Source organism: Ursus americanus, chromosome 12, assembly GCF_024610735.1.
Source record: "Ursus americanus isolate L20-20 chromosome 12, mUrsAme1.1.p, whole genome shotgun sequence".
NCBI classification, from domain to species: domain Eukaryota; kingdom Metazoa; phylum Chordata; class Mammalia; order Carnivora; family Ursidae; genus Ursus; species Ursus americanus.
This window is the reverse complement of record NC_142138.1, coordinates 11595967-11622535: the sequence shown is the minus strand read 5'-3', so window position 1 is coordinate 11622535 and position 26569 is coordinate 11595967. Positions and strand designations below refer to the sequence as shown.

Sequence of the window (26569 nt, the reverse complement as noted above, 5' to 3'; positions counted from 1 at the left end):
GAGCTGTCTTCCTCGGCCCCGCACCGCTGTAACTGCTCTCCCGCGTCCCGTGCCCTGTCCCAGCCGCGCGCTCCTGCCGCCCAGAGTAGACGTACGTGGGCACATGCGGAGTCAGGAGTCGCCCATGCGAGGCACATCTGTCATTGCCTCTGCCCAGAGGAAGTTGTGCCCAGAGGGAAGAGGCCACCGGGAGAAAGAGAGTTGAAAAGATCACTAGTCGTAACAAACACTGGACTTGGTGGCGTGGAGCGCACTCGCGTTTGTCCCTGCGCGGTGGTGCAGGCTGTCGTTGAACTAACTCCCTGTACTTGCAGCCTTTTATGTCACCGCGCTACGCAGGCGGCCCCAGGCCCCCGATCAGAATGGGAAACCAGGTACTGTACCTTTTCATGTTCTCTCACCCCTCACCCAGCCACCCTTGACCCCCGCTGGCCTTTGACTCAAATCAGCATTTGGGGAAAGGATTTGGAGGCGGAGGGACAGGTTTGAATGTGGGAGGTAGCTTACGGGTGGGCCCCAGGGAGGGCCCTTTGTCCACCCCGTGTCCACGGTACAGCCCCGCTCCCAGCGTTGTGTCTGCCTCCCCTGGGGGCCTTTGGGCAGTAAAACCTGAGTTCTGGAGCTCAGAGGGCAGCAGCAGAACCGTCAGGATGGGAATGCAGGGTTTCGGCTATTCTAGAGAAGGTGGTAATGCCCCTGCCCCTCCCTTCCAGCCCCTTCTCGGAAAAGGGTCTTCCTCCTTAATGAAGTTAATTGACAACGTGCATTTTTTCCTGGAAGCTTTTGAGAATTGCCAAGGCTGGTAAATACAATCCTGCTGTTAAGGGGAGAAATGGCCCGTAGGAATGCTTAGATCAGGAGCCTGGCTGCAGCGGGGCAGGACATTTGTGAGTTTTTAAGCAATGTCTGCCTGTTTCCCAGACCTAACTCAAAACAAGAAAGGATTTGTTCGTGTAATTAGAAAAGTGGTCTGCTTACGGGGAGGGCTGCTCAGCCTGGGGTTGTGTGCCTTATGCTGGCCCATTAGGGTTGGCAATTCTTAGGTGGTCTGGAGAAATTGGCCCCCATGCCACCCTCCCTAGTTCAGCCCATCCAGGGGCGGGAAGGAAGCTGGAGAAGTAAAGATAAAATATGTGTTGAGGATTGACAGATTTAAAAGAAACTTGGAAAGAAACGTTAGGGAGATTTCTTTTCATGCCAGAATATTTTTATATATAATTCTTAGAGTAACCTTGCTTGCAAAAGCCCTTCAAGAGATGTGACCACATCACCAGCCCCTACTGCCTTTGGAACTTAGGAGTTCAGTTACCAGCTCGAGTGGCCTTATTGTTTCTGTTCTCGGGTTTCTGCAAGAAAGGCCTCTAAGTGCAGAGCTGTAGGGCTAAGGAGAGACGCTCATAGTCATGGGCCTCCAAATTTTAGTGTTAAATTGCCTTTCAGGTTTCCAGTTATTTTTTTTCCCTCCAGAAGTCTTCTGTTTCCTCTTTCTCTGACATGGAGGAGAGATTTAGACAAGAATTAGACACCCAACTTTTTGAACAAGGAGGGACCCTTGGGTATGTCACAGAGGAGGAAACAGAGGTCAGAGTGAAGAAGTGACGTCCCGGAGTCCTGCAGTAAGCCAGATCAAGTTGGTCTATAGCTCCCAGCCCAGTGCTGTTTCCTCTGCCCCCCACCCAGTGCGGTTAGCTTTCAGAGTTGTAAGCGTGCTGCCCCAGTCACCAAGGGGGCCTGGCCTCCTCTGCCGTCACGTGCGTGGGCCCCAGCAGCGCCTTTTCCCCCGGCACACCCAGGGTCTCTCTTTGTCCCGAACTGGCCTCCGCCCCATGGAGAGAACAGATGCTCCCTTATCGTCATTGTGTCCTTTCCTCCAGCAATTAAGGGACATGAGAGGAAACATGTATGTTCCTATTTATCAATTAAGCATGAGCAAGTGCTCAAGAGAGCAAATGGAGAATGAATCCGTCATCTGCACCTCGCGTTACAAACCACTTGTAACCTTCCCGCCAACTCCCGCCCCCCGCCCCCCCCGCCCCCCCCTGCACCGACCCCATTGGAAATCTCTACCGATTTCCTGTGGACACAAGAAATGTTTGCCTTCCAGGGAGGGATGTGCCCCTCTCAGGGGTGTTGCACCTGGGGGGTTCGTGGAGAGTGCCTCTGTTGGGGCTACGGGTTGAGTGGAAGCCTCTGCTGCCCCAGTGAGCTCAGCCCTCCCCTGTGGCAGGTGGGGGAGGCAGAGGCCGCAGGGCTTGCTCAGGTTCATGGGACCTCCTCTGTTAAGGCAGTGAGAAGGGCACTTAGGGAGGGACAAGAAGCTAAGGACTGTTGACCTGTCCCGTGAACCTTACAAGGCCATCCTCCCACCTGCCTCCCTGGTGACAGGTTTGGGGCTCTATATAGAGAAAGCATTGCTGTTTTTCAAGTGAAAGTAGGTGGGTGGTAGTGAACAGTGGGGTTCAGCGGGGCTGAGTGGAGGAAGACTGGGATCCGGGTTTGTCAGGCAGCTGTCCTGTACACGTCCCAGAGGAGCCCCCGTCAGCCCAGTGGCCGAGTGACCATGCAGACACTACTGGGGTTTGGCTGTTCCCTGGGCAGACGCTTCCTGCGCCTGCCCCACGGTGCTGTCAGAGAGGCGCTGGCCTACTTCCGGGAGCCCGTGGGACAGCCCCAAAACATCGCTTTCCCTAGCAGACTCCGAGATGCACACAGCATGTGCTTACAGTGCTATAGGTGAGCCGTTCTTCTGCTGCTTTCTTACATTTGAAGGCTTCACCCTTCTCTGAGACCCGTTATCTTGGTCATGGCACATCTGCCTTCTCTTGTACAGGGGGCCGAGATCACCCTGTCCCCAGCTCAGGGTCACCCCAGTGAGGGGTGGACGGAAGTGATGCCCAGACTCCCTCTGAGCCTCCAGGCAGCCCTGCTCTGCTCCTGGGTCCTGACACAGCCGGCTAAGGGGAGCCCAAGGAGGAGCTTCCTTCGAGAACTGTTGGTGTCCTCACTGGGCTACCTGGAGAGGAAGTGATTGCCCAACCCCCACAGCTGCTCCATCAGGGTTATAGCTGGGGATGTTTTATGACCTGGACGGTCCCCTGTCCACCTGGACATCCTGGGATCCCCAAATCAGAGAGCCTCAGAGACAGGCCTGCCTTTGTCCTCTCAGGGTCCTGTAATCGGGGTCTAGAAATATCCCAGCCTCCCAAGTGGGCAGACACAAACCTGTCAAGTGACTCAGAGCTGGGGAACTTGGGGAGAGCACGCAGGACTGGGAGAAAGTGAAAGGTCAGAAGAGCTAAGACCAGAGGCTAGAGAGAGACTGTGAGCACCCCCGGGCACTGGAAACAGCAGGTGCTCCCAGGTTTGTGTGGCCCCCCACAAGCACCCCCACGCACTGGACACACACACAGCCCGTTCTGAAGCTTGGGACAGCAGAGAGAACTAGTCTCTCTGCATACCACCACCTTGTTCCACGCACCGTTTGGAGTTCACCACTGGGCCATCCCCTCAGCCACGGTCAGGGCTGGGGGTAGAGGGGGCAGCGGTCCCTGTCCCAGAGCCTGGCCACTGAGAGGCACTGGCATCTGCAGATGGGAAAAGGTGGTCTGCTTTTCCTCTCAAAGGCAATGGCCTGTGTTTAGTCCTGAGGCACAAGGTTCTGGAAGCACACTTTTCCTTCTAGTTCTGCTGCTTTTTTTTTTTTTTTTTCTTTTCTTTTCTTCCCAATTGCCACTAAAATCACTTCAGGCCCAAGTAAATCACTTGTAATAGGTTTTCCCAGCGAGTGTGCCAAGTATTCACTCAGGAAACCCGTGGCACCCTGTCCTCACCTTCTTAATAACCACACCAGCATCTGCCACCTGCACCCGGCTTTGGGGAGCAGTTCTCACTCAGCCTCCTCCTCCCTCTCTGGGAGGCCTCTGCTTCACCTCTGCGGCCCAAAGGGGGCATTTTCATGCGGAGGACGAAGACAGGGAGTTGGGAGCCCTGAGTGCTCATCCTGGCTCTACCAGTAGGTGACTGGGGGGCCGTTGGGCCTCTGGACCTCAGTTTCCCCGTCCAAACCTTGAAGGCCGCCTCCTCCCCTGCTCCTGTGTAAAAAGACCCCCATGTGTGTAGTGAGTGATAGGATTTTTAGCTGGTGGGTCTCCTGGTCCCCACACTTTAGGGGAGGGGTTAGGCTGAGTTACATCTCCATGGGGTGAAGGAAGGACAGGGTTTGGCTTAAACCTGGTGGCCGGGGTTTGGGAGGTGAGCGCGGGGCAGGGGGCAGGCTGCCGCTGAGGGGTGTATGGCGGGCGGCGCTGCCAGGGTGAGGCGGAGCTCTGCCCGGAGCACAGATTCACGGAGACAGCAGGGTGTGTGATGGTTCCTGTCCCACCCATGTTGTATGTTCTGCTGACGCCAGCTCCCACTGCCTGCCGCTCCTGGGTCTTGCCCCCAGCCCCAGTCGGCAGGTCAGGGAGGCCGTGAGTGGCCCCAGAAGGGTAGCAGAGGGCCGGGGCAGGCAGGCGCATCTCCCTCCGTCCCCCAGCCACTCAGTGCGGCTCTCACGTCTCTTTCAGCCTCCAGGAGGAGTTCCTGGGACCCAGCCACTGCTGCCCAATTCCATGGATCCCACCCGACAACAAGGTAAGAGGGCTGGGCGGGGCCGCCTGTGGTGTGGGGAGTCTGTCCTGTCTGCCCCCACCACCTAGCTCACCTACTCTCTTGTGCAGGTCACCCCAACATGGGAGGATCAATGCAGAGAATGAACCCTCCCCGAGGCATGGGGCCCATGGGGCCCGGCCCACAGGTAACCACTTGTCTGTCTGTCCATCTCCCTGGCCATCTGTGTGCACCCGCCTACTCTCCTCCTTCCACAGTCTGTCAGTCGTTCCACCGTCACTCAGCTCACAGGGGTGAGGGGAGAGGACATGGCTGAGTCCCCAGCTGCCCCCTCTGCCCATGGCCAGGCTGGTCCCCCACACAGCCAGGAGCAGCCGCCCTCGGTAGACAGGTTGGGCCAGGTTAAGGGGCCTTCTGGGAAGCTGGGGAAACGGGACAGCCAGGAGCCTTCTGGTTGGCAGACCCTCCTGTGGGAGGGATTTGAGGACTTTGGAAGGTCGAGGGTCTCGTGCCCGAGCAGTAGTGTCCGGGAATCCCAAAATCTCCTACCCTGGGTAGGTGAACTTGAACTGGCTCAGGGTCCTAGTTTGTCGTGACCCAATGGCGGGACAAATGAGAGGCAGTCCTAGCTCTGCCTTCAGCTGACTTACCATTTGTCTCTCCTTGACCTCGGTGGGCCCTAGTAGGCCTTGGTTCCCCTGTTTGATGTGAGGGGAGGAGGAGCGTATCTCTATCCATGGTTCTCAGCAATGCCACCCCAACTGAGAGGAGGCCAGGCTGGCCAGGGCCCCTAAGACCCCCTTCAACCCAGAGCCCCTGCCGGTTTCATTCCCAGCCTCCAAGCTCAGATTTCTTCTGACCAAGAGAGGTTCCATTGTCAAAAAGGACTCCTCAGAAGTCTCTGGGAGATATGATGTCAGGTGCCCTGTCTCCCTCTTTACAGTTACAGCACAGTGGTCACTCCTTGTGACCCAGCTCCATGGCCGACAGGTCCAGGCTCCCACAGGACCATCAGGCAGGGGTCTGACAGGCCGTTCCTGTTCTCGAACCTTCTCACGGTTGCTTCCCAGTCTCCTGGGTATTTGAATGTGGCTGTTTCCTATAGTAGCTGTGGCAGAGAGTTTGCTGACCTGACTATCTAAAAGAAGCTGGAAGTCTAAATAAGGAGCAGGAAGTTTCATTCAGTGAAATCGGGAGGGTTTTGCTTTAGGGTGTTCCTTCCCTTTTCTGCCCTGCCTAGAAGCCTGCTTGTCGTCCAGGTCCACCCCCCCCATTCAGTGTGCAGATGTTTGCATTCTCGGGGCCCCTCCCCAGGTTTCCGGTTCCCTGGGGGAGGAGGAGCGCTCCGGCTCACAGGCTCACAGACACGTGCCGGCTCTGGCAGGGAGAGGTGTCTGCCCACACCCAGAGTCCTCCGCTCCGTCTGGAGTTGTATTTACAGCACCCCCAGCCCACTGCCTTCTTCTCGGGGCTGGCTGCAACGTCGGTGCTGCCGAGAGCTTTTAGAGAGGTCCTCGTCTTCTCTTGGCCCCATAATCCTAAAATGAAGCAAGCCCACACCAGTTGCAGCTCTGGTTTTCTTGTCTGTTTGTTTGTTTTCTTTCCTCAAATCCCCCAAAGCTTGTGTTTTCACCAGTCTCTTTTAAGCCACCAGAGTGGCCCCTTCCTGCCATGTGGCTGTCTTGAGCTGATCTGTGCCGGGTGGCTCCGCTGAGGACCTCGTGGGAGGGGCCGCGGGGTCTAAAGCAGAGTGTTGCCTCTCCTGAGTCAGGAACCTGTAGGTCCCTCAGCTGCACTTCAGAGATGCTCTTGGGGTGGATAAGCAGTGACCTTGGACTTCCACAACGTCCTGGGGGATCTGGGGACACAAGAGGATGGAGTGGGAAGGCCCCCTGCCTGGCCCTCTGGGTTCCTGGATGCTTAGCAGCTACATCTGTAAAATGGGCAAGAGGCCAGCATCTGCCGTACAGGAGTGCTCAAAGGGCAAGGCTCAAGTGCTCGGTGTGACGCCTGGCATGGGGTACTCTCAGTAAGCAATGTATGTTTTCCAACTTGGGAGCTGAAAATCAGTGTTTCGGACTCTCATTGCCTGGGCTTCATGTGCTTTGAGTGGTGTGTGTTTTTGTTTTTTTAATTTTTTTCTGGCCAAGGCCATTAGCAGTTTGTTAAGCCTGTAGTAATCCTGAGGTTCTGGAAGCCGGAATAGGTGTCAGCCGACTGACCGAGAGCAGAGCATTCTGTAAGTTGAGGACTTCCTCCCAGCTTAGCAGGCATCTGCTCATGTCAGAGCCCCTGACCAGCAGTCTGGCACACTCTTGTGGCATGCTTTAAAGAGGGGAGGGTGCTAAAGGCGGAGGTCTTACCAAACAAGGCCTCTTGGGTCCAGTGTGGCTCTCCTGGCTTCACCCAGCGGTGTGTAAGGACACAGTTCTCCTGTAGACCCTGAGAGGGGTGACCCAGAGGGGAGGGAGAAACTAGCTCAAGGATGAGCCTGGTTGATGCATCCCACCTCTACCAACCTCAGGCTCTGGAAACATCTCCTTTGTTCTTTGTTTGACTTCATTGTATTAATAGGGAAACCCTAAGTGCTTTGCCCATGCCTCCTGTACCTGTCTGGGTAGAGGGCAGGGCCAGACCTCCCTTAGAGCAACCCAGAATGTCTGCCCCAGTCCCTCACGGGGGGGGGGGGGGCGCAGAAGGGCCTGGTCTGGTGTGGAACAGGTTTTGGAGTCAGCCAGGGAGCAGGTACTGCAGAGCCTAGAAGTTTTAGACCCCAAGGCTGAGGGCAGGACCACCCCACCTCCTGCCCGGTTGGGCCTCTAGTCCCTCATCTGCAAAATGGGCAGCCAGGTGATCACCTCACAGGGTCCATTGTAGGTCTGGTAGAAGCAGCATGGGATGCCTGCAGGGTGTTTCATGGACCGCACTTCCTCCCTAGAACATGGGCTGGGGGGCAGAGGGAGGAGTCCTGTCTCTGCCACAGCCAGGGCCCTTACAAAAGGAGGCCAGCCCCTTCAAGCAGCCTTTATAGGTGCCACTGTATGCAGAGTGCCATACTGAGACCGGACACAAAGGTGGGAAGCCATCAGCCTGTTATTCCAAGTGGGGAGTAAGATTGCTAATAGCCAGTGACCATTCCAGAACTTTCTGAACAGAGTGGGTACAGTGTAGTCTTGGGGCTACTTTATAGATTTCAAAGCCGGACGGAGTGACATTTACACTATCTGAGCCTGTGTTGCATTTTAGCCTAAATGTCAAAAAGGACTCAGCAGACCAGGCATCGCCCTGCCCTTTTCCCTGAGTGTCTCAGACAGATTTTACTCTGGTTTGGTGAAATGGCCAGAGCCACAAAGGAGGTGTAATATATCCTCTTAATTATAGTCTTTCTTTGAAGAATTATGTGGGTATCCAATGGGAATGTTTTGGCTACATTTTCCAGAAGTGACTCCCGTTGGAATGAGGCTAGAACTGCAAGGGCTTCTGGCCAGGCCCCCATGGACAGAACTCAAGGCCCCCTCAGAGGTGCTATGCTCATGGCCCCCCTGAGTGCCAATGACTAGGGTTTCTGGTGTTCAGGCTGGGATGGAGTCCATGCAGGCCAGCATCAGATCGCCATCCTAGCTTGTCTGTGTTTGAGAAAGTCCACGTGAAGGATAACCTTTGATCTCTAGGGACAGTCCTGTGCCACCCAGAAGAAAACTGCACCTCCCTGTTGGTCCAGGACAGCCCAGCTCTTTCTTGGCTCCTACCTGTGGCTTCTGAGCAACGGCCCCAGCAAGAGATGGAAGGATTATAAACCTGGCCAGAGCAGCTGGGGGCTGGGTGGGGAGAAAGCGGGCCGCTCAAAGCACTTTCCTGGGGGGGGGGGAATGGGATGGTCCATAGAGGCCCCCAGGCCCCACATGATGAGAGGGGGCTGGAGGACAGGACCCTGCTGCCCAGGAAACTGCCAGGACAATGTGTCCTAAAGACTGGAACATTCTTCCCCTACCTTAAGGTGAAGATAGTGCTAGGTGGACGGTGGGCAGCACCAAGGAAGAGCCCCTCGGACTGGGAGCTGCAGGGAGTGAGAGCAGCCTTCCAGCTGCCCAGCGCTTTCCTGTCCAGGAGACTCAGCCTGATGCCTCATCCATGGTCCCCAACAGGGGGGTCCTTAATTGTTCCTGGCAGCAGACCGGACCCTTCTGCCCAGGGTCTCGGGTGCCCAAGTAGGGACGAGGGTGAGAGCGTGGGAAGACAGGGACCACCGCCATGGATGTGGCCAGCCCCACACTGCATGGAGGGTCCCTCCCATGCATCTAGCTGCCCCTGTCCCTGCAGAGCTGTGCAGATGGCAGAGGAAGGGGAAGCATCTGGCTGGTGGTCACCTTGCAGTCGGGTGCTGTGGGCAGGCAGACGTGGAGGGAAGAGAACCATTTCTTTTTTTTTTTTTTAAGATTTTATTTATTTATTTATTTGACACAGAGACAGCCAGTGAGAGAGAGACAGCCAGTGAGAGAGAGACAAGCAGGGGGAGTGGGAGAGGAAGAAGCAGGCTCCCAGCAGAGGAGCCTGACATGGGGCTGGATCCCAGAACGCCAGGATCACGTCCTGAGCCAAAGGCAGACGCTTAACGACTGAGCCAACCAGGCGCCCTGGAAGGGAACCATTTCTGTCTCTGAAACCGTGCTTCCAAGCCCCCTATGGAAAGGCTGCTGTTTCTGCTTTGAGAACTTTTCCCGGAAGCTGACATTCATCCCTACTTTCACCCCTGACTTACCCCGTGCTCTTGGGCAAATCTGTGCCCCCCCCCCCCGCCCCCTGGCCCTCTAGGCTGTCATCTTTGAATCAGGGAGGTATAAGTGGCCCTCTGGGGTCTGTGCTCCAGCAGGGAGGGCGTGGTGGGCAGCCTCCCTCTCAGGAAGCACTGTGCTGGCTGTTTGGGAGGCTCTGGAAGGTGAGATAGAGGTAGGAACAGCAGCTGGCACCCCAGAGCCTCCTGGGGGCTGGGGGCACACTGCACGGGCGGGCATGTTCCAGGAACGAGCACCTGGCTCAGCCTCTCCTATCGCCCCATGTCCCCAGCTCCACCTGCCCCCAGGCCGTCCTTCTGCTTGCCCTGCCCTGGGCTGGAGAGGCAGCAGGGTGTGGCCGTTGCCCCTGGAAGGGGTCTCTGTACAGGGCAGGGAGAGGGGACTGCCTGGGGAGGTGGCAGGCTTTCTGTCCGGCGGCGGCGGAAGTGAGGCTGAGATTTGTGGAGGGATTTAGCAGCTGCACGTGGGGCTTAGGAAGGACCCTTTAAGACCCGAGGTTCTGTGATGCTTAAGGCGGCATTAAGGGCTTTGGTGTTCGTTCTGCTGCTAACATCCCAAATCAGAACACACCTCTGAGAGCTGACAGAGCACTTCAAAGCCGTCGTTGCATTTGATCCCCGCGGGCCTATAAGGCTGGGGGCTCCCTGTCCTCACCCTATCGGCCAGGCAGCTTGGCGGCGGGCCGAGGCTGCGGAGCCAGAGCCGGGCCGTGGGCCTTGGGCCATGGCTCCACGGTGCACAGCTGTGTGAGGGGCCTTCACTCCGCTTCTGTGCCGCGGCGTCTCTTCCAGTGGGGACCATGGTGGGGCATTTGTCACACATGTATGCCCAAGCCGGGGCTAGCTGTCCTGTGACCTCAAGTCTGTGGCTCTGCCTGCCAGCCGGTGCCACTGTGGCTAGAGAGGGCGCAGCTTCTGCCCGTCCCGGGGCTGACGCGTGATCCCTCTGTGGCCACCCCACTCTGCCTGCGGGACTCCAGGCCTGCTCTCTGCCAGTCGGCCTGGTGCTTTGCTGATACTGTCTACACACTGTGGATTCTTGTAGACGCCAAGCAGCTGTCAGGGTGACCAGGCAGAGGAGGTGGGCCCACAGCTTTAAGGTTCAGGAGCCGGTCCTTGGCTGAGGAAGCCACCACCAGTGTGATGTTGGCTCTGAGCTTGTCAGCTCGGGGCTCTTCAGCCTCCTGCCCTTTTCCTGTCCCCACCAGCCTTTTACCAGGTGTGTGGTGGGCAGAGTGTAGACCCAGAGGCTTGCAGTTTCAGGTTTAAACCCCAGCTGAGTCATTGGCTTATTGACTTTGGGCAGATCTTTCTCCCCTCAGATCCTCAGTCTCCTTTTCTCTAAAATGGGAGTAATACTAGCTTCATGGCGTGTTCAAAGGACAAGCCAGAGACTATAAAGTGCGTTATGTGCTCAGCTGTTCTTTGCCATCAGATACCCACCAACTGGGGCGCCTGGGTGGCTCCATCGTTAAGCGTCTGCCTTTGGCTCAGGGTGTGATCCCAGGGTCCTGGGATCGAGCCCCACATCGGGCTCCGCTGGGAGCCTGCTTCTTCCTCTCCCACTCCCCCTGCTTGTGTTCCCTCTCTTGCTAGCTGTCTCTCTCTCTGTCAAATAAATAAATAAAATCTTAAAAAAAAAAAAATACCAACCTTACTTCTTTCAGATTCTACAGTGGCAGAGTTTAAGCTACAACCAGGCTAATTTTACTCTGTTCATTTACTCATTCACTCCTTCATTGATTCAGCGCCCAGTGTGTGTGGGGTCACACATGCATGGAGACCGTTTAGGTGCAGTCCCCACCTTCAGCAAGTACTCAGAGCCCAGTGGGAGACACGTGTGGTCATGGTCATAGCCCGGTGTGGTACGGGCTGTGGCAGGGGTCGGGATTACAAGGCATTATGGGAGTGAGCAGTTAACCCCAAGGGGTGTTCAGAGAAGGCTTCACAGAGGAGGTGCTCTTCGAGCTGGGTTTGGAAGATGTGTAGGAGCCCAAGTGGAGAAGGGAAGCAAGGTATTTCTTCTGCAAAGAAAATAGCATTGGAAGTGGGGAGTCAGGGGTAGCAGTGACAAGAGGTTCCCAATCTTGGCACTCTTGTGACCCACTGCACTCTGCCTTGGGGGTTGTACTGAGCTGAGGAGGGACTCTTCCCTCGATCAGAATTGCTGACCCCCCCCCCCCGCCCCCAAGAGTTTTCTTTCTGCTTCTCCAGTACCATGTATGTTGAGGGCCCCATAGGCTGACCCCTGAATCAGGCAACCTGATCCAGGGGTTGGGGGACAACCCAGGCATGGGGCGGGGGGGGGGGGGAAGTGTCTGTACGTGCTGGGCCATGGGGACAGTCACCGGCCAGGCCTTTAAGGATTCTTTCCCCTTCCATGTTCAGACCCAGCCCCCGCCCCCAGCCCCAGAATTTCTGAGGTGGGCAGTGTTCACCAGTCAGTTCTGTTACAAGTCCATTCCCTTTACCCCCACAAGACCCAAGATGTGAGGGCTTGCCGGACATCCCCATGCTTTTGAGAGAACCATCCCGAAGCCTCCCTCTGTGCTGGCTTGTCATTGTGGTCCCGTCACGTGGTTCCCACCCCCTCACCTTTTTTAACAAATATGTTATTTTTTTCCTCATCAGATCCTTTCCACAGACTAATCCTCTTGCTTATATTTTGTTTGTCTTTCCTCCCTCCTCCTCTCTCCGGTTCCCCTTCTCCTTCTCATAGACTGACCCTTGGTTATCGTTGCAGAATTATGGCAGCGGCATGAGACCACCACCCAACTCCCTCGGCCCCGCCATGCCCGGGATTAACATGTAAGGCACAACCAACCTTGCTGGCGGCTCGCCCCACCCTCTGGCGGCCCCTGAGACACTCGTGGACAGAGGCGTTCTGGGCACCTCTCTGGCCCTCAGTCCTCTCAGCAGTGGATCAGGCGTGTCAGCCACACTGTGATAAGAGCTCCTAGGCTCTGCACAGTGCTTCTCCACACTCGGTGTGGCTCTGAGCCATCTCTTCCAAACAACTCCGGGAGGTGGTTATTATCACCCCCCACTTACAGACGGGGGAACTGAGGCCCAGAGAGGTGAAGTAACTTGCCCATGCTCACACACCTCTAAGTGACGGTGGAGATTTGAACCCCTGTACAATTCACCACAGAGTGTTCTGGTGCTTTAGTGGTCCTTGACCCCCCTGGTGGGGATAGATCCCTGTGAGAATCCGTGGGTTCCCTTCCTGGGAAAATGCACACACACAGGAAATTTTATATACATTACACATTTTCCATACAATTTATAGGGGCTTGTAGATTTCCACCCACGGAGCTGCCCATTGCTCCCTGAGAACCAGATGGTGTGTAAGGCCCTAGGCCTGTGTGAGGGACTTCCTGTTAGCGATGTCAGCCCTCTCGCTCTGGCCCTGCTGACACCACCCCCTTGGGGTGGATAAGACCTTTTTTATTGTCATCTCTCTCTCTCCCTCTCTCAGGGGCCCGGGAGCTGGCAGACCCTGGCCAAATCCTAACAGTGCTAACTCAGTGAGTACCCAGGCTGGATGGGGTGGTGTTTGCCAGGGAGGGACTTCTAGGGTACAGGGTAGACCTGTCCCTAGGTTGGAGGTGTCATCAGAGGCAGGGATACAACAAGACTCCCCCCCCCCCCCAACACCTGCAGGGAGGAGCGCCGCTGTAAGTGGAGGCTTGGGAGAACCGTGGTGGGGCCTTCAGGGGTTCAGCCCCAGCCCAGCCTAGCCCACTGCTCTGCAGAAACCCTGACGTGTGAGCTGAGGGCTCACTCAGAGAGCACTGTCCACACAGAAACCCCTGCCGATCCTCTCTTCCCTGACAGGGCTGGCTTCCCGCACTCAGAGGACGGAGCTGGGAAAGGGCTCCGCACGGAAGGCCGGCCAGAGGGCGGGGGAGAAGCTCTCACTCTCCTGTCCTCTTGAGCTGGAGGCTCTCGCATGTCCTCGCCCCCTCCAAGCTTCCTGCCAGGGCTCTCAGGATCAGTTCAGTGTGGGAACTGGGCTTTGTCCCCTGGCCCTCCCAGGGAAACTAACCAGGGGGGCCCACCGCCTTTCCCAGCAAGAGGGGGTGTGTCCCCAAGTGGACTGGGGAGCCCAAGGGCACTCTGAGTATCAGAGGAAGTGACTCTGACACGTGGCTCCCCCACCTCTTGTTTTTAGATTCCATACTCCTCCTCATCACCTGGTACCTACGTGGTAAGTGTGTGTGGGCGTGGGGCACTGCGTGTCCAGCCACATGTGACTGAACGTGCAAGAGAACTTCCAGGGTCCTTGTCTCTTTCCCCTTCAAAACACGTTCTGAGCCCACGTTCCAAACTGTGCCAGAACCTGCTGTCACTATTCCGCTCTCTGTACCTTCTGGTGGCCCGGAAGTCCCCCAGCAAGACCTAGGATTGGGTCCCCATCTTGGGGGCTGACCCGTGGCCCAGGTTCCACGTATGGGTGTGTGTGTGAGCACACACGTGCACACCACAGCTGCCTCTGGGTTGGAAGGAAAGCTGGGGGCGGGTGTTAGGGGGCGTCCAAGTCCACCTCCCCCAAGGCTTAAATACTCGGGCTCTGCTTGAGCTTTAGCAAGAGCTGAATACTGGCTGGGCCGTGCAGGAGCCCTCGCCTTTGATGTCGCTGGAGCTCGGTGGCTTCTCCCCACCTGTATCGTTGTGATGGGTTTTTGATGTCCGTTTTTATCTCATTTCCAGGGACCTCCTGGCGGTGGTGGCCCCCCAGGAACACCCATCATGCCTAGTCCTGCAGGTAAGAAGGCTTGGGGAGAGGGTACCATTGAGGGGAGTAAGGGGTCCTGGAGGGGCCCAAGTATAGGGCCAGAGCTTACCACCTACTCTCCTAAGCAGTATTTCCCCCACCAGGTATCTTGGCGTCAGGAGGCAGGAGGTCCCTGGTGCCACTAACCTACCCTGTGGCCTCGACCAGGTCACTCCTCATCTCTGGTTAAAGGATGGCGCGGAGTGGGGAGATCCAGGAATGTGGGCTCTCACTGTCCTCGGCTCGTACCGGGTGGCAAGCACCCATCCTGGCTGTGCAGTTCTCTGCGTGACTAGAAAGGGACTTTGGGATTCTGGCATCCTAGGACCAGGACCGTATAACATGAAGCCATCTCCTATAGAGAGGACCAGAAGCCAAGAGCTCTGGCTTCTCCCTCTTTCTTGAAACAGAAGAGGGCATGCGTGCACACATGGGGGCACGTGCATGCATCCATGCGCACACGGCATCGCGTTTGTGTTTCTCTCCCCGCTGAGAGTACCGCACGCTCCCATCGAGAAGGAATTCCACCACAGTCTTCACCTGCCCAAGAGTAAGCAGTGAGAGGTAGCTGGATTTCTGCCTGAGAAGTAGGGTGCCTGTTCCTGATCTAAGCATGTTAGCTGATTTTCTAAGGAGACTTTTCTAGTTAATTGGGGGAGACGGAGGGGTCCCCCTGTCGCCAGCCTCCCCTCCCCCAAGTAGCAGGGGAGCCGCTCAGCTGTCGTGCTGGAGCTGGCGGCTGTGATGCTCCGGCTCCCGCTCCCTCTTTCTGCTGCTGCATTTTGATGAGCTGCGTGACCTACATTCAGACTGGGTCACATTAAACCACTCCGTATGTTAATGCGTCTTCAGCCCCATCCCTGCCTCTCCCTCCTGCCCCATCGGCTTGGCAAGGTGGCCCCTGGGTAATTTGTGGCATTTCTCTTTCCCCGGTTTGATTAAAGCCGCTGGGCAGGATCGGGCGAGAGTGCAGGTGGCCGTCCCTGTACGTTCCCCGGCAGTGTCTGGGGACCAGGTTGGGTTTGGGGTGGGGGGACGAGAATTCGAACCTGCCACCCCCCTTTGCCACGTTCACACTGCTGTCCAGACATCCTGGAATTCTTCGTTTCAGGGTTGAGTGGTTTTCACAGTTGAATTTTCTGTGATTAAAAACTTTGTGAATCTTCATTAAATACAAATTAGCCAGAAAATGGTGGTACTTAGAGGAGATTTTAGGTGATAAAATACAAAAGAATGAGTTCAAGTGCCACGAGTTTGTTTTAATTAAGAAATGAATTAATCACCCCGACTTGTGGGTTTCCACTGTTCTACAGATTCAACAAATTCCAGTGACAACATCTACACAATGATTAATCCGGTGCCGCCTGGAGGCAGCCGGTCCAACGTAAGTCCGCTTTCTAATAATTTACATATCAGATACCATAACAAATCATAATTAACTTCATCAGCTGAGGGGAAAGCACGTTTAATTGATTTCAGCCATTTGTTACCAAAGATGAATAAAATAAACCGTCAGAAAAGCGATTAACTCTTGGGGAACTCGATTCCCATTTCATAGCTGGGAGAGAGGGGGTAGTGTGATGCCCTCCCCTCCGGTCAGAGCGGGGCGCCCGGCCTCACTGAGGATCCCCGCCGCTCAGAGTGGGGTGTCAGTGAGGGAGAAGCACTAGGCTGCAGGGGGACCGGGGCCCCACCCTGCCCTGCTGACGTGCTGTGCTGCCCCAGGAGGCCCGTCACCCTCTTGGGTCTGGAGCTGTGGGTTCCTGGGGCCCATCTGGGGTCTCGCCTGCCTTGTGTCTCCAGCCCCTTTGGGAGCCACGTGACTCCTGCACCTCGCGGCTTCTTGGCCTCTCCTTGCATCACTGCCTGGCGTAGAAGCCACTCCCTCCGTTCTGGGCTTCTCCAAGTGCCAGGCCTCGGTGATGTCGCAGCTCACATTCCACTTTGATTCCTGCTCACCCGCTCCCTTCATGCCCCCTGTCCTGTGCCGGATCGCCCTCTGACTCTGCAGCTGTGGCCTGTCTCCGTCTCCCGGCTGGGAGCTCCCTGAGGAGAGGGCTGGTCTGACTCACCCCCGCAGACAGCCCTTCTGCACCAGGCGGGGGAGGTGACTCACATTGGCCTTGCCTCGGGGAGCATGTCTGGAAAGGAGGCTGCTGGGGGACCAAACGAACAGTCAGGACTGCAGAGCCAGAGGGTAGGCTTGGGGCCCCCAAGTTATTCTGGCCTTTTGGGGTGCTTCATTTGGTTTTGTGGGTTTAGGTCCTACTGTGACACCTTAGTTACCACTGGGCTAAACACTGATTGGGGGCTGCCCCGCGCTGGACGCTCCCTTGTTCAGTCGTCTGGCAGCCTCTGAAGTGAGCGTCTCTGGATGCCTGCTGGATGCAGAAAGGGACCTAAGCCAAGGATCACGTGACTGAGGAGCGCAGGAACCACACTCCTTAACCCTTGCTCTGGCAGCCAGTACCCTCATCACCCCTGCTTCTCATTAGGGTGACCAACCATCAGGTTCTAGCTAAAAGCTCTATGTCCCAGGGGACGACTTCCCAGGACACCTGAGTGTCCAGGGCTTTGGCAGTCGATGCAGAAGGCCAGGTGGAAGAGTGTGAGACTCTGACGGCCCCACAACCAGGGCCTGAGCTCACTGGGCTTCGCGACAGCTGGAAGTGGCACAGAGGACCGTTCTGCCGCGGCACGCCAGTGCTCGTGGCCTGTGGCTCCCAGTGGACTGTCCACACCGTGGCGCTCCAGGAGCTGTGGCTCCAGCGTACAGGGGCCCGGACGGGGTCCACCTGGGCTCTGCCCGCAGTCTCCCTGCTGTGTCGGGATCACGCAGGCCTCATTTTTCACGTCATGAGTTCAGGCGCCGTGGTTTCCGAGTCGAGAGGCTGAAAAGGTGCAGGATGGCAGCGCCTGCGCGCCCCCGAGCTCGCCCCAGCAGTGGGGCCACGTGGGAGGACACACAGCGCGTGAGGGAGGGGAGTGACGGACTCGGGGGTCCCACGTGGTGGGCAGAAGGTGGCAGGGGGCCCTGGTGCGCAGGTCCCGCCAGACAGCACAGCTCCTCACGCAGCCCGAGAGATGCCCCGGAGTGGGGAGAGTGGCCAGCGGGTTGGTTTGCGCGCGGCCCCAGGACGTCACCGCCACTGCGCCGTTCCCTCTGTGGCTCCGGGAACCGAGGAGCCTCCATTTCCGTGTTCCGGGGCTGCGCCCAAGTCCTGTGTGTCAGCAGGAGACACAGCTTGCATGTCGAGCGGGTTCTGCCAGCCTTTGCCAGCAGTCGGAATTGTCAAGTGGCGCCTCACGTCATGGTGACAAAAACACGTCCCCAGCTCTCCAGTACTTCGACTCAAAAGCTGGATGGAGCTTCACATTGGGCTGTTGGATTCTGCACCGATTTTAATGAAACCGCAGAAAACAAATCAAAGACGACTCTTCTGTTGTCCAAGTGCAAGCTCGACCTGGCCCATCTGTCAGCGTATTCGGCAGAGGCACGCAGTTAATGCGGCACCTTTCATTTGGTGCATGAACTTACCTGCTGACCGTCCCGCGCACCTTGTCCCCGGCACTGCTGCCGAAGGGTATGGCTTGCTTACCTATGGTACCAGGCTTTCCTAACGAAAGCTTTTGGTCACCTGTCAACCTCTTCAAAACGTGCAGACACACTTGACGGGACTTTGGACTTTGTCGAAGTGGAGACAGGCCCAACTTGTGCCCGCACGCTGGCTAGTGTTACTGCCGGCCATAGAAGGGATGTTACAAGGTCAGCCTGCCGTGACGTCCTTCTCTCACGGGAGCTATGCCGAGACGAGAATGTAGAGAGGAATTACAGGAAGGACGTTCCATACATGGAAGCATGTGCGCTGTGGCTTTAGAACCGTTTGGTGATCTTTCAGGAAGCCGCCAGGAGCCTCGAGGAGGATGAGCAGACCGCGCCTGAGTCATTGGGGGTGGTTGAGGGGGTTGCATCAAAACTAGTCGGCCGAAGTGTAGGGACTTGCGTTTTGGAAATGAGCTTGCCTGACGAATCAAAATCTGTCACCAGTAAAGGGCAGCCACATTACGTAGAGCCCTCTCAGCTTCTTGATTAAAACTAACTTGCAGGCGCCTGGGAGGCTCAGTCGGTTAAGTGTCTGCCTTTGGCTCAGGTCATGATCCCAGGGCCCTGGGATGGAGCCCCGCATCGGGCTCCCTGCTCAGCGGGGAGTCTGCTTCTCCCTCTCCCTCAGCCCCTCCCCCCTGCTCTTGCATGTGCTCTCTCTCTCTAATAAATAAATAAAATCTTTTTTTAAAAAAAAACCTGTAACTTACTTGGATCTCACAAATTCATATCACCTCTGTGCTTTAAACCATTTTCCCAGAGAGAGGTTTATTTATTTATTTATTTTTAAAGATTTTATTTATTTATGTGACAGAGAGACAGCCAGCGAGAGAGGGAACACAGCAGGGGGAGTGGGAGAGGAAGAAGCAGGCTCACAGCAGAGGAGCCCGATGTGGGACTCGATCCCGGCACGCCGGGATCACGCCCTGAGCCGAAGGCAGACGCTTTAACGACTGCGCTACCCAGGCGCCCCAGCGCTACCCAGGCGCCCCCAGAGAGAGGTTTAAGCGAGAACGACATCCGCGGTGCTTTGGAACGCTTAATGGTGATGGACGTCTGAGACAAGGCAGCCCGGCTGCTGGATTTAGGGATGCAGAGGACCCGACCGGCAAGTGCTGGTTCCCCTAAACCAGCCTGTAGATACAGAGTGTGACAGACCTCTTAGGAGCACTGGGAGGGAGTTCCTGCAGGTCCAAAAACCTGTGTGAGTCAGTAACATCCCGTGTATTCCACGCACACACGTTTTGGGGAGAGGGTATTTCTGTGTTGGACTGACAACAGGGTGTGATAAGAGCAGAGTGGCAGGTCACAGCGAATTTTGCATTTGCCTCTGTATTCAGTTTACCACTACCTAAAGAAATTAAAAAGCATGGCCTAGAGGCTGCAGGCAATCCAGGGAAGTACTGGGGGGAAAGCAGGCACCTTCTGCCTTGTTGCACCCACGAAAGCAAGATGGGTTACCCCAGCAGCTCCACTGCAGTCCCTGGAGGAAACTCAGCCCAGGTTCGCACTCTGGCCATGTCTTCTCGGCCTGGCCGGGACCCATCCAGAAATGTGGCCAACTGTGTTTCCATCCGGATGCTCAGGATATCCTAGGCTTCATCGGGTTGGACAAATGATCTTGAATGGATTATCCAAGATACCTAACCCGACAGAGGAACCATGCTAACTACCTCTTTGTACAAAACTTATTTCTAATCTTTATTAAGGGGGGGAGGGGCAGAGCAAAAATGCCCTATTATAATATAGGACAAAAAGAAACGACGATTTTTTAAATATTTATTGGGGCGCATGGGTGGCTCAGTCGGTTAAGCGTCTGCCTTCAGCTCAGGTCATGGTCTCAGGGTCCTGGGATTGAGTCCCGCATCGGGCTCCCTGCTCAATGGGGAGTCTGCTTCTTTCTCTCCCTCTGACCCTCCCCTCACTTGTGTTCTTGCTTGTGCGCTCTCTCAAATGAACAAAAAGTCTTTTAAAATTTATTTATTTGAGAGAGAGAGCACATGAGCTTGTGTGGGAGTGGGGGGAGAGGGGAGGAGGAAGGGTAAGGGGGAGAGAGAGAGAGAAAATTTCCAGCGGACTCCCCACTCCACTGAGCACGGAGCCTGACTCGGTTGAATCCCACGACCCTGAGATCCTGACCTGAGCTGAAATCAAGAGTGAGACACTTAACCAACTGAGCCACTCCGGTGCTCCCAAGAAATGGGATTTTAAAAAAACAAGTAGTATCAGTTTAATCAGTCCATTGCATTTAGCTTTAAAAAAAAAAAAAAACCTTACATTTGTATATTTTAAGAGTACATAGTAATAATAGCCTACAAAATTTAAATATGCAATAAAGAGCTCAAATAAATTACTGTATTAAAGGACAAATATAAAAATGTTACGTTTTTCTCACACCATTTATTTAACTAGTCCTCTATTCACTGCTCCCATTAACTAGCCTTAATATGGCTTTATTGAGATAATAGCATTTATGTAACAAAGTCACTGACACAGAATAAACAGCGGCACAGGGACAGCTGGCTGTCCCCAGGCAAGTGCGTGAGGTCGGACCGCGGTTCACACCGAGACCCAGAATCCGCGCAGAGTCCACTCTCGATCTGCCCGGCGGCGCCGAAGCGGGAGAACACTTGGAGGAAAGCGGAGGCGTCCATCTCTGTGGCCTGGGTGAGAGCAAAGCCTTTTTTCCTGTGACACTGGAAGCACAAGTGACAGAAGCAGAAAGCAGATGGATGGCACTCCATCAAGATTAAGACTTGTGCGCTTCAAAGGGGTGCCATCCCGAAGGTAAAAACGCAGCCCACGGCGTGGAGAGAACATGTGCAAATCACATCCCTGATTCAGGATTCGAATCCAAAATATGCAAAGAACTAACACGGTCATGAAAAAAACCCAGTTTAAAAAGTGGGCCGAGGATCTGAACAGACGTTACTCCGAAGGCGTACCCGCAGCCGGTGTCCGAAGCACGCAAAGACGGCCGGCCTCGTGGCGGCCGGGGACGCGCACGTGGGAACGGCGAGCTCAGCCCCGCCGCCCACGACGCCGGCTGCCGCCAGGGGACCATGCGCCCAAGTGGGGGCGACGCCGGCAACTCCTCGGAGCCCTCCTCCAGCGCCGGGGGGAACGGAGGGTGACGCAGCTGCTGTGGAGAGCAGGCTGGCCGCTCCTCGAAAGGCTGCACCGAGTCTCCCCGTGGCACGACGCTTCCAGCCCGGCTCTGTGCCCGCGAGACGACGCGTGCGCACGCGGTAGTGAGACACAAGTGCTCAGAGCAGCGGGGCTCATAATGGCGAGAAAGCGGGAACGGCCTCCGTGTCCCCTGACCGGAGGGGTCGGTGAAATGCAGTCTGTCCGTCCAGAAGGAGGAATGAAGCCTGACTCACGCCCCACCATGAGTGAACCTTGAAGACAGGTTGAGTGAAGGAAGCCAGCCCCAAAAGCTCTTACACGACTCCGTTCATACACAGTGTCGGGAACAGGCAAACCCAGAGAGACAGGAACAAGTTCACGGTGGTCTGGGGCTGGGGGTTTGAGGGGGAGCGGAGAGGGACTGCTAATGGGTACAGGGCTTCTTTACGGGGTGATGAAAAGGCTCTAAAATGGATTGTGGTGGTGGTTGAACAACTCTGAAAACACGAGAAACCACTGAATTGTACGCTTGAAATGGGCCGATTGTGTGGTATGTGAATTGTATCTCAGTAAAGCTGTTAAAAATAACACACAGGAGGGGCGCCTCGGTGGCTCAGTTGGTGAAGCATCTGACTCCTGATCTCGGCTCAGGTCTTGATCTCAGCGTCATGAGTTCAAGCCGCTGGTTGGGCTCTACGCTGGGCGTGGAGCCTACTTAAAATGATATAATAATACACAAAAAACCACAATGATATATAACTTCAATTTTTTAAAAATATGTTAGAGTCATATGTTCCTAACATTATCATGCTTGGGGGTCGTTTGGTCTGATACGGGGCTGTGTCCTAAGTTGACTCCCTAAAACGTCCAGCCCCCTCCTCCTCATCTCATTTGGAGTAGTAAGTGCGGAATTTGCTGCTAGATGTCGGAAATGGGCCCGGTGCCTGTGAGTGGCCTTGGGGAGCCTCGGGAGCGGCGGCAGGCGCCGAGGCTGCGGCTGTGGTGGATCGGGTGTGGTGGACCGTGGTGGGCGGATGGGCGAGAGGGAACGCCTGTGCCCCAGCCCTGCCCCTGCAGCCTGGGCGCACTCGGCTCGGCTCCGGCTCCCTGCTGCCATCTGCTCTTCTGTGCTCTCGCAGGACCCCTCCCTAGAATGGGCTCCACAACCTGTCTCTGCCTGCCTAAATCCTGTCCCTCAATTATTTTGGCCCTCTGCCGCCTCCTCCGTGCAGGGTGTTCGGATTTCTCTGCCCTCTCCCCAGTGCCTCTTCCTGAAGCCTTGGCCCTTCCTTGTCTGCAGCTCCCTTTGGAACTCAGCGTGTCTGTCCCCTGGGGTAGTTGGGTGTCCGTAGCTGTGGGCTCCTCTTCAAGGCTGAGGCCCAGCCATGACTCGGCTCTGTCTCCCTAGCCCCCAGCATGGGCCAGACACCAAACAGCCCACCCCTGTCCACCCTGATGCCCGGTCTGCTTCCCAGGGCCTTGATTCCCCAGCCGGGGCTCAGCCCTCCCTTTGTGACCCTCTGGCCTTTGGTCGCTGCTTTTCTGAGATGGTTTGATAGTTCCCCGCAGGCCCGAGCCTGGGGCTAGGGTAGATTCCTCCTCTGGCCTCTGACCAGCCTGCGCCACCGCTTCGGCACGGGGGACGTCTTCAGCGGCCTCCCTCTCCACTGTACCCTGCCCAGCTTCTCCCCTCCCCCCAGGAGCTCAGTAGACCCCATCTCCTCACCCCCCCATGGAACTCCGTCATTTCTGAGGAGGCACTCAGAGGCTGGGGATCAGCTGCCCCTGCCCTGTCCCAGCTCCCCCCATCCCCAGGGTCATGGGGGGCGGCCTCTGGCAAAGCATTTCCCTCTGTCTTTGTGCTTCAGTTTCCTTATCTATACAGTGGGGGGAGAAGCATTAACACTTTCAGCCCCTGGCTGGGCGCAGTCGGTCATCCATTGTGCATGTGTGCGTGTGTGTCTGTGAGTATGAGTGTGAGGCTCTGACTGGTGAGCCGCGCACTTGGCTAGGGATAGAGAGAGCCCAAGTCCGTGCCACCTGGTTAGAGAGCTGTCCCAGTATGCCACTGTGTGGCCTCGGCCCCAGCATCTTTCCCTCTCTGGGTTTGTTTCCTCATCTGGTGTGTAGGGCTGAGCACCTCTGCCCTCCACAGCTCCGAGGGCCGAGGAGAGGGGCCTGCTCCAACCAATACCTCCATGTGCCTGGCAGAGGGGCCTGACAGAGGGGCCCCGCCAGAATGGATGCTCCCTGAGGGCACAGCTTTTTTGCAGCTGGGTGCGGGGGCATGAGAGCACTGCAGAGGGCCTGGGGCCCACTCAGCCACCATGCCCTGTGCTTCTCCCTCAGTTCCCGATGGGTCCAGGCTCGGACGGCCCGATGGGAGGCATGGGCGGCATGGAGCCCCACCACATGAATGGATCGTTAGGTAAGCGGGCGCCGGCCCCGTGGTCACGCTGCACCCTGCCCAGTCCTGCCCAAGCAGTCGTCTTCGGCTCAGCCAGGCCTGGTCTCCCCCACCGGCCTTGGCTGGGCTCGTAGGAAGATCCCCAGAGGTCCAGCCAGAGCAGAAGATTCTCTGCACAGAAGTAATGTGGGATTTGGGTGGGTTTGGAGGCCTCTCTACGGAAGAGCAAACAAGAAACTGAATCCGAGCCTTCCTTCCTTCCAGGGTCAGGTGACATAGATGGACTTCCAAAAGTGAGTGTATTCTGTTTCCTCCCTGACAGCATCCACCCTGCCCCAGCCCGGAAGCCCCAGAAAGCCTGTCTCCCCATCGGGTGGGCAGATTGCTGGGGCGCCGGGGCTCACCTTCTCTCTCCTCTCTCCAGAATTCTCCTAACAACATAAGTGGCATTAGCAATCCTCCAGGCACCCCTCGAGACGATGGTGAGCTAGGCGGGAACTTCCTCCACTCCTTCCAGAATGACAATGTAAGTGCTGCCTCCACCCCCCACTCCCATTTTGCCCCTGGATTCATCCTCTTACCCCTGCGGCCAGGGACTGTTTAACTAAAGTTGTGGAGCTGGCTGGCCAAGACCAGCCTGGCTGGCTGTGTCCCAGCAGCCATGCTACTGGCTTTCTCCTTGGTCATTTTTCTCCACAAAGTGCAGAGCTCCCCCCCCCCCCCCGGAATGGCCCCAACCACTGACACCCTGGTCCCTGGCAGGTCCTTCTGGAGGCGTCTACGGGCAGGCACAATGCCTCCAACACTGAGAAAGCTGATGTGGCTGGAAGAGGGGACTCAGGAGGCCTGGGCTCTGGCGCTCTGGGGCTCTGGGCAGCATGGTCTCTGGGGGTCCACTTCTGTCTGTCCTGGGGAAGAAGGTTCATGAAACTGGAGATTTCCTGAGGTCTCCATGCAGAGGGGCTGGCTTCTACTTACAATTTATTTGAAGAAACAACGTCTTGCTCCAGCAGCTTTTGAGAACCCCGGACTGGCTCCCCCGCAGGGCACCCTGGCAGAGCCCTGGCTCACTCTGCAGGAAAGCAGCCCAGCCGGCCCGGGGCGGGGGGTGGGGGGGCGGTATCTGCTGCTTTCTCAGCTGGGAAGAAGGGGGGATTTGAGAAGAGAAAGAGGGGGCGGGGGGGTCTAATGGCAGCCCCCGGAGCTTCCACCCTGGCGGGGCACAGGCTAGTGCTGAGTGGGCAGAGCCATCCAAGGCTTTCCCACCCAGCCACAGCCCCAGACTGGCCCTCTCCAGCCCCCAAGGCTCCCACACCCTGGCCCTCACAACCCGTCTCTACTTCTCCTCTTCCAGTATTCTCCAAGCATGACGATGAGCGTGTGATCCCCTCCTCTTCTCCAAGACGCTGAGAGAGCCGGCATTGCAGGCGGGAAGATGCCAGAAATTATGCAAGAAGAAGTGAGGTGTCATTACCCAGGAGCTGGGGGAGGGGCTTCTCCCTGCTCCCCCTCAGCCCCCACCCTCCTCCTCCAGTCCCCCAACCTATCCCAATTTTAGTTTCATGCAATAAAAAGGCCGAACTTTTTATTCCATAAAACATGAAGGACAAAACTCAAAAATGTATTTCAAGTCAAAGACCAGAAAAATCCCACCCCTTGCCCATTCCCAAAAGGACCTTTTATGTACGTGACACTTTTTTGTTGTTTTTCTTTTTTGTTTGTTTGGGGTTTTACCGTTATTGGGATTTTTTAATTTGTTTTTGGGGGGTTTTTTTGGGGGGAAAATTTTTAAAAATGGAAGCTTCTAGCAAGCCCCCCCCACCCCACCCCACCCAACTTCTTTGCTTTCTTCTTTAAAAAAAAAAAAAATGAAAAAAGGACAAAAAAAAAAAAAAAACCAAGCCCTGCTGTCTGTCTGTACCCAAGCCCTTCCACCAGGAAAGCTAGTCTAGGTGTGAGGTCTCACGCTGTCTTTGTAGCCATCTAAAAATAATGATAATAATAATAAACTGGGCAGTTTACAATCGGTGGTTTCTTTCAAAAGGCCTTTTTTGGAAAGAAAAGAAAGTCACCTTTCTCCACTTGGGGTTTTTGGTTTGTGCGGATAGGCAAGGGAGGGTCAGGAACCTGTTTTGGTTTTGCTTGGTTTCTCCCGGCCGAGGTGGCGCCAGCAGCTGCACACCTGGGACCCCAGAACCGCCCCCCCCCCCCCACTATGTGGCCTGAGGGGCAGACTGCTTTCAGGACTCCGCCACGGCGGAGACGCGCTGTGACCCGGTGGCATGCACTGTGTTCCCAGGACTGCTTCCTCCTCTCTTCTGGACCTTCCCCTGCCCGACCTCCCTGCCGCTCCAGCCCCCTCCTCAGCCCCCACCCCAGTCTTCCCAGCGAGAATCCTGCCAGCTGGGTGGTGGCCTGGACGGAGCGCAGTGGGGGAGGCCGCCCCCAACAGGATGGCTATGACCTGGGACATGGCAACTGTGACCCCCACGTTCTCGTCCCGTGGCCCTGGCTCGCATCGTCCTCATCGTGTGTGTGGGCACCGTAGGGCTGGAGTTTGGGTTTTCTTTTGTTTTTTTTTCTCTTGATTCTTGCTTTTTCAAAGATGGGAAATTGACCAGAATTGCTCTGTATTCGCTTGGAACTGGATGGAAAGACTTTGGAATAGCTGTGGGGGGCAGGGGACACCAACCAAACAGACGTGCTGTTTCCGGTCCTGTTTTTATTTTCAAAAACCGACAAATTGCGACAGTGGAGCCTGTCCCCTCCCAGGAGGGGTGTGACTCACGGCCTCCCTCACCTCACTGCTCCCATCGAAACCTCCGTGTCTTGCCCTGAAGACACCTGAATTCTTTGTACATTTACAGCCCCTCCTCCCCGCACCCCTGTAGCTGCTGTCTGTTCTCCCTCCCTCCCTGATCCATGTATATCATACTATGTGAGATACCATCTGCCTGAAAAAAGACCTTGTGCGGATTATTGGGAACATTGTAGCTGTTTCTGTGTTTTTTCTTACCTTGTAGTCTGGTTCTGAATTAAGAGAGGAAAAAAAAAGTAATTATGATACATTGTAGTTTGTGTACGATATATGTTGATAACGTTTTATTAAAGGGACATCTTTTTTCCGCAGCCCTTCCTGACATGTTTGCGGGGCGGGGGGGTAGGGGACCTGGGTCGGAGTTTATTTTGCGGACTACAGAACGCAAGGTGACCCATTGGGCAGGTTTTTTTCCTGGTGCCTAGCAAGATCAT

The 26569-nt window shown here is 56.0% G+C and overlaps 1 protein-coding gene across 3 annotated transcripts in view; it reads left to right on the top strand.

Moving 5' to 3' along the window:
* Positions 1-26446, top strand: part of SSBP3 (single stranded DNA binding protein 3) — a 161766-nt gene extending 135320 nt beyond the window's left edge. For 2 of the 3 annotated variants that reach the window (XM_087865901.1, XM_087865903.1), the window contains 12 exons: positions 315-374; positions 4566-4632; positions 4719-4795; positions 12144-12208; positions 12879-12927; positions 13575-13610; positions 14114-14168; positions 15491-15561; positions 23260-23338; positions 23582-23610; positions 23742-23843; positions 24672-26446. In XM_087865901.1, the coding sequence (XP_087722027.1) occupies positions 315-374; positions 4566-4632; positions 4719-4795; positions 12144-12208; positions 12879-12927; positions 13575-13610; positions 14114-14168; positions 15491-15561; positions 23260-23338; positions 23582-23610; positions 23742-23843; positions 24672-24701 (720 nt within the window). In that variant the 3' untranslated portion in view covers positions 24702-26446. The remainder of the gene's footprint in view (positions 1-314; positions 375-4565; positions 4633-4718; positions 4796-12143; positions 12209-12878; positions 12928-13574; positions 13611-14113; positions 14169-15490; positions 15562-23259; positions 23339-23581; positions 23611-23741; positions 23844-24671) is intronic. The other variant, XM_087865904.1, reaches the window with a different exon arrangement.
* Positions 26447-26569: the final 123 nt, after the last annotated feature.